The sequence below is a fragment of the Myodes glareolus genome, chromosome 25 (assembly GCF_982192425.1).
Source record: "Myodes glareolus chromosome 25, mMyoGla1.1, whole genome shotgun sequence".
NCBI lineage: Eukaryota > Metazoa > Chordata > Mammalia > Rodentia > Cricetidae > Myodes > Myodes glareolus.
Window position 1 is genome coordinate 32,294,173 of NC_142050.1, and position 6,986 is coordinate 32,301,158.

At 48.9% G+C, this 6,986-nt stretch overlaps 1 protein-coding gene across 2 annotated transcripts; it reads left to right on the forward strand.

Moving 5' to 3' along the window:
• The first annotated feature begins 1,779 nt into the window (after positions 1 to 1,779).
• LOC148117871 (fibronectin type III domain-containing protein 4-like) lies at positions 1,780 to 4,188 on the forward strand. Of its 2 annotated transcripts, none has more exons than XM_087901729.1 (6): positions 1,780 to 1,877; positions 1,967 to 2,082; positions 2,241 to 2,448; positions 2,864 to 2,953; positions 3,124 to 3,248; positions 3,685 to 4,188. In XM_087901729.1, the coding sequence occupies exons 1-6, from the start codon at positions 1,793 to 1,795 to the stop codon at positions 3,700 to 3,702; spliced, it is 642 nt and encodes a 213-aa protein (XP_087757855.1). In that variant the 5' UTR covers positions 1,780 to 1,792; the 3' UTR covers positions 3,703 to 4,188. The 2 variants fall into 2 exon arrangements, with proteins under 2 accessions (XP_087757855.1, XP_087757856.1); XM_087901730.1 differs by having other exon boundaries at positions 2,244 to 2,448.
• The last annotated feature ends 2,798 nt before the right edge of the window (positions 4,189 to 6,986 follow it).

A 6,986-nucleotide genomic window follows, 5' to 3' on the forward strand; every position in this document is an offset into this window, starting at 1 on the left:
CAATAAAAAACCATGGGCGCATCCCTATGCACCTGTTAGCAAAGATTAATATATACATTTTACACACACACACACACACACACACACACACACACATACATATGCACTACTTTGGAAGCCAAGCCGTGTTCTTTTTGTTGTTTTTTCTATTTTCTTATATTGTTTCGGGAGGGGAAGAGAAAGAACACAAAGTTGGAGGGGTATGGAAGTGGGAAGGATCTGGTAGTTGAGGAGGGGAAAATATGATCAAAATATATGGTATGAAAATCATTTTTAAATAAAAAAAATTAAACACAGTGTTGTCATATGACCCAATCAACATGGGATAGTAATGCTACTTTAGGTATTTACCAAGTGAAATGAAAAAAAAAAGAACAGAAACAAAACACTTGTCTACACAAGATTGATACATGAATCTTATACAACTTTACGTAATTCCCCAAATGAGAAACAACCCAAAAAACCAAATTTCCATAAAGAAAGATAGCAATACAAATTGTAATGTACCTGTAGTGGAATTCTACTTGGCAATGAGTAACTATTTACAACGCAACACTGTAGTTCTGGCAAAGGTACCCTGTTTTAAAGATGCAGGGAATGAGATGTGCAAAATTGGAGAACATGCAAACCACTGTACAGTTACAGTTATTTACCTTCCTAATGCTGTGGCCCTTTAATAGCACTCCTCATGTTGGATGACCGCCAGTCATAAAATTGTTTTCATTGCTACTTCATAACTGTTATTTTGCTACTGTTATGAATTGCAATGTAAAATCTGATATGTAGGATAACTGATATGTGATCCCCAAAAGGGTCATGAACCCCACAGACTGAGAGCCACTGGCCTAGGGACAGGAGTGAAGGGAGGAATGGACTGCAAAAGGCACAAGAAACTTTTGGGAGGGACTGGAAAGATGGCTCCACAGTTAAAAGCATTTGTTGCTCTTCTGGAGGACCCAAGTTCAGTTCCCAGCACACACACTGGGAGGTTCACAACTGCCTGTAACTCTAGCTCCAGGAGAGCCAACTCCTCCAGCCTCTGTGGACATAGCACTCACATGCAAAACACCTACAGAGATACAAAAGCATACACATAATTTAAAGTAATAAAAATAATCTTTAAAAGAAAGGCACCTGCCTTTAATCCCAGCACTTAGGAGACAGAGGCAGGCGGATCTCTGCGAGTTCGAGTCCAGGTCAGCCAGGACTACACAGAGAAACTCTGTCTCAAAAAGAGAAAAAAGTAAAAACAAAACAAAATTTCTGGAGGGACTGGGGAGATGTCTTAGCAGTTAAGAGCCCTGGCTGCTCTTGCAGAGGACACAGGTTCAATTCCTGCACCCATGTGGCAACTCACAACTGTCTGTAACTCTAGTTTCAGGGATCTGATGCCCTCTGACAGGCACCAGGCACACACGTAGTACAGACGTACAATCAAGCAAAACACTCATACACATAAAATTAAAATTTAAATTTAAAAAGCTGGGGGATAGAAATGTCTGTCACTGTGATTGCAGTTTCACAGATTCATTCTTATTATCAAAATGAAACATAGTGTAAATGTGAAGCAAGGTCTGCACCGGGGACGCAGGCCAGCTGCCAGGCCTCGCCGGCAACGCCCCCTGCTCCGAGACAGACTATGCATGGCCCTCGGGAACGCTGGGGGCCACGCAGACCCGCAGGCCGTGGCCACTCCGCCTCTGTCCTCTCTGCCCGCAGCTCGGCCAGCGCTGCCCAGCTCGGCGGGTCCGCGTCGGGATGGGGTAGGGCCTTGGCGAACTCGGTGGAAACCATGGCTTCTTTGATGCCTCTTTCCCCATATCTGAGTCCCACGGTCCTCCTGCTGGTCAGCTGTGACCTGGGCTTTGTGCGAGCAGGTGAGTGAAGAGGACGCCCGCAGTGGGGATCCGTCAGAGCTAGTGTGGAAGTGAAACCTCTTAACCTGTCAATACCCTGGCACCCCCAGACCGACCTCCCTCTCCTGTGAATGTGAGGGTCACTCACCTCAGAGCCAACTCGGCCACTGTGTCCTGGGACATCCCAGAAGGCAGCATCGTCATTGGCTACTCCATTTCCCAGCAAGTACGAATCACCCTGTTTCCCCAACCTGTGCCCTTGGGTCTCTGAACACTCCTCCACATTACTCCTTTGGAGTACTTGGATGTTACAGAATCCCGAGTTAAACCTGATGGTCAGGGACCGGGGCTAGGTTGTTCTCCTTTCTCTACATCTTCTTGCAGCAGCGACAGAATGGCCCTGGGCAGCGTGTAATCAGGGAGGTGAACACCACCACTAGGGCCTGTGCTCTTTGGGGCCTGGCTGAAGACAATGACTACACCGTGCAGGTCAGGAGCATTGGCCTCCGGGAAGAGAGTCCTCCTGGGCCCCGTGTGCACTTCCGTACTCTCAAGGGTTCTGACAGGCTGCCCTCCAACAGCTCCAGCCCAGGTGAGAGCCTGTATCAGAAGAGTCTCCGGCTTTTGAACCGAGTTTAAACCTCTCATTGACTTGCTTAACGCTAACAACGTTCTAGCTCAGATGAATAGAAAGATGATATGATTTGTTCTACTGCCAGGGAAGGAAAGCAAAACAGGTGGGCAGGGGACCAGCTACAGAGACACTGCTAATGAATCCTTTGGGGGGGGGGAGAGCTTCCTGCTTTCTTTCACCCAAGCTTACATCACACCTGCCACAGCCTGCATGAGCAATTTCTATGATCACCCATTGGTCTCTAAACCACGGGCTTCTTCCTGAGAAGGGCAATGATGGGCCCTGCTGACTCTCACCCCCAGCATCTCCCTTCTGTATATAACAGAGCTGTCCAGTGGGTCCTCTGTAACCCCGAGGATGGCTCTCTCCTCAGGAGACATTACAGTGGAGGGTCTGGATGGAGAGCGGCCATTGCAGACTGGGGAAGTGGTCATCATCGTGGTGGTGTTGCTCATGTGGGCTGGTGAGTACCGGATGGGGAGCCGGGGACTTGGGTCCATGATAGTGGGAAGTGGTGAAGGTTATGGGCCCCAGGGATTCCAGGATTTTCTAGAAGTCGTGTGGCTATTACAGCCTCAAGGCTGCGAATGGAGAGGTCAAGATCAAGGCTCAGACGGTATTGTTGTGTTTCAGCTGTGATCGGGCTAGTCTGCCGTCAGTATGACATCATCAAGGACAACGACTCCAACAACAACCCCAAGGAGAAGGGGAAGGGTCCTGAACAGAGTCCTCAGGGAAGGCCAGTGGGGACAAGACAGGTGACCAGTGGGGGACCAGTGACGTGTGAGAAGGGTGATCTGGGTGCCCAGGAGTATTCAGTGAAAGGCAGCGAAGGGAGGTGAGGCGGGAATGGAATGTCTGAGATGAAGGAGTCCAGAAGGCAGGAGCAGCACCTTTACCTGTCTGAAATTTGAGATTTGGGTAATTTTCTCTCATAGAAGAAGTCTCCTTCTATCAACACCATCGACGTCTGAGTGAACTGAGCGAATGAAATGCACTGATAATGGGGGGGGGGGGTCAGGGAAAGCCTAAGGTGGTGATCTCTTGAGACTCCCACAAGGCTGTGCACTCCCAGAATCCCAGGCTGGTACCCATCCTCTTTCCACTGTGAGCAGGGCCAGAAGGTAGGTCTATTAGAAGCTGTACCCCTGGACCTGGGAGTGGATATCTAATGGAACATCTCCTATCCCCCAGGTCCAGAGGAGTCATTAATTCGACCCTATCCCACTAGGTCCCAAATAGGGGCCCCATCTCACCTGCATCAGGACTATTGGTACCCACTAGCTGCCGCCACAGCTTGCCTCTGGGCCTCAGAGAGGGCTGTTTCTGTCTGTAGTGCCCTCTTCCACAGAGGAAGAGGAACCATCTGGGCCTGGAAGCAGATGCCACACTGCACTACTCCAATGTCTTCCACAGAGCCTCAGGTGCTCCCCCCTCACCTGGCAGCCCCTCCAGCTGCTGGTGATCTCAGCCCTGGGACATTTTTTTCCAATAAAGGTTCTTGGACAAACCGGAACTGACTGTATGGTATGCTGAAGACATCTCTACACCTTTTCAGCTCTCCAAGGGCCTCTCATGCCACCACCAACTTAAAGGAACAGACCCATTATAGGATGTTTGTGTCAGTGTTTTCGTCTAAGACGGGTGGGGAAAAGACAAGGAAAGGGTACAGAGAGCTAAAAGCCGCCTCTCTTTGGCTTTGTTGAATTGCGGGGCGGGGGGGATGCAATGAGAAGACACAGAAGTTTCTGCACCAATGGAAACCAGGCCATGTCGCCATAAAATGGCCAGTAGATTTTCTTTTTTTTCATCTTTGTCCAGGACCTTGTGCATAGCAGGCAAATGCTCTACCACTGAGTTACATAACCGACCCCCTCCCTATTCTTTCAGCTCCACCATTCCCTCTGGGAAAATGGTCAGAAGGACTGAGCAGGGTCATGGAGGGCAGCTATCATGGAGGTGTCCCTTGGTGCCGTGTATCCTCACCCTGTGCACACCAGTGCCTCCTCTCCGTTTTCTCTTTCATCGATGTCTCTGTTCGTTTAACATTAATAATTGTAATCCATAAAGGCGTTTATATTTATACTCTGTGACATATCCAGAGCATTCTAGAAATAAAACAAAGGGGATTGGATGCTCCTATAGAAAAATTATAATCTGGGTTCTGGGACCTATTTGTGTTATCTGTGAAAAATGAAAACTGCCCTCTACTTGTTCTTAATTTTTCAAGAGGGAGGTAGTGTTGGGGAGAGAAATATTCGTTGCCATTGGCAACCGCTGTGCATGCAAGGTTTTGGGACCCAGTCCTGGTCTGGAGATTATATGCTATGCTTTTGGGGGGTATAGGTCTTGCCAACCTGGGACCATTTACAGAGAAAGGGCCTTTTCTGCATTTCAGTCAGTCTCTCCGATACAGTGCAAGACACTAGAACAAAAATTCTTGAGAGCATTCCAATCAAACAAAATAAAGACAATAGTATCTTTTCTTAGTCAATCCCCAACCCCAGGTATCACACAGCTCTAAGCTAGGAGGGCAGCCCAGCTCTGTCCATTACACTGATCCATAACGACATCTGGATTTCGGCAAGCAGCCTTGAACTCACCGTTTTTACCCACTGACCAAACGGTGCCTTGCCTTGCCTTAGCCAGTGCTTCCAATGCATCCCTCAGACCCCATCACTTCCTGAGACCGTGTTACAGGTTAGAGAAGCTGAACAAAGAGATAATGAGTTGAGAAGACTTGAATCGTCTTACGGGAATTAAAAGGTTATCAGCTCTGGGTTGAATTCCGGTTCCATCGTTTATTAGCTGTTTCAGCTTCGGCGTGTGACCCCCTCCTGTTGTGTAAAATGGAACTGTACCTCTTCCCACTTCAAACAGGTATATCCTTGAGCATTCACTGGTACCTATCAGTTGAGTGGCCTCGCGCAAGTCACAGAACTTTTGGCGGGGAAAACGGAGGCTGCAGTTCTGCGAATTGGCTTTCGCTCTCTTAGCACCTGCCTTGCGCTTCTCCAGAGTTTAAGCAACTAAAGCGCACTTGGCCGGATACAGCAATGAGAAAAGCTGGGGTTAAAGTGATATAGGATCGAGGGGCGGGGTTGGGGAGGGTGGGGACGGACGAAGACTTGTGGGTGGGGCTTTGCGTTGGGTTTGCTGCAAGTACAGGAGCGGTAGAGGATAGACTTCAATGACCCCCCTCTTATGAGCCCGCCCTAGGATTCACTGCGCTTGCGCAGGTCCCGTTTGCACCGTCGCGAACCCACTACGTGACCTTATGACGTGTGTCACACTCACGTTGCCTGTGCGTGAACGTCTGGCAACCGCTGGTAACCGCTGATTAACTCCAGGTATCTGCGGGAGTTGTCTCGGTCAGCGAGCATCCTAGACCTGTGTGCGTCGTGCAGTTGAAGCACCTGAGGACCCTGCTGAGCCCTCAGGTAAGGAATCGGGTGACTCTTCCATTCCTCGGCCACCGGGCGTTCCAAAAGAAAAAAAGTGGGGTAACAGAAGTTTATAATGTTGAGCGCCTACTGTGTGCAGAAGATTGTGAAACATCTTTCAGTAGGCGACATGAATTGCTAAAGACTGCAAACTTCCATTGCATCGCATACATCATTTGAGTGCCAGGCCCCAAGCTTCGGCTCTAAGGGGACGAGTTACGTCACAGGCTATGAGGGAGAGGCGCATATCTAGACAACGACCATAAATCTACACAGGATGAAATAAGCGCAAGGCTGACGCTTCATTTGAATCGTGAAAGTGTGTCTCAGATTCAGAAGTGGCTGGGCTCTAGAAGAGGAGCCCCAAACCATGAAGGATAGGTTTGGGGGTGACGGGATCGGAGTTCAGGTTTAGCACTGATTTGACCAAATGGTATCTCTGGCTTTAACCCTCATCATACGTGGCCTTTCTGGCATTAGCTTCGTCATTTGGGAAAGAAAAGCCGTAATGAAAGCAACTCCAAGAGCCTTAGGAGAGAGTTAAGTGAAGTTCAACACACACATACACACACACACACACACACACACACACACACTATAAACAGGGTTCGGTGGCGCCAAAGGCCGGAAATCCCAGCAAGTGAAGACAAGAGGGTCAGGAGTGCATTCTTGGCTATATAGAGAATTCAAGGCCAGCCTGGGCTGCATGAGACTATCTTGAAAAAAGAAAAGAAAAATTGGACCAGTGAGATGGTTCAGTAGATAAAGGCACTTGCCACTAAACCTGACTCCCTGGGTTTGAGCCCCGAGACCCACACAGTGGAAGGGATGAATCCATTCATGCAAGTTACCCTCTGACCTCCACACATGCGCCACCCCACCACACACAATAAATACATGTAAGGAAAACAGTCTTTTAACTTTCATTTTTCAAAATTTATTCTTTGTGTCTTTCATATCATGCATCCCGATCTCACTCATTTCCCGTTCCCTTGCATCCGGCCTCTTCCCCTGCAACCTACCCCCCACCCCCCACCCCCTACTCCCCCACAC

Excerpts from the sequence above, each read along its gene's own strand:
- LOC148117871 (XM_087901729.1), top strand. The coding sequence starts at position 1,793 with ATGGCTTCTTTGATGCCTCTTTCCCCATATCTGAGTCCCACGGTCCTC. Across the intron at positions 2,083-2,240 it reads GCTACTCCATTTCCCAGCAA|CAGCGACAGAATGGCCCTGG; the intron begins GTACGAATCACC and ends ATCTTCTTGCAG. Across the intron at positions 2,449-2,863 it reads CTCCAACAGCTCCAGCCCAG|GAGACATTACAGTGGAGGGT; the intron begins GTGAGAGCCTGT and ends CTCTCTCCTCAG.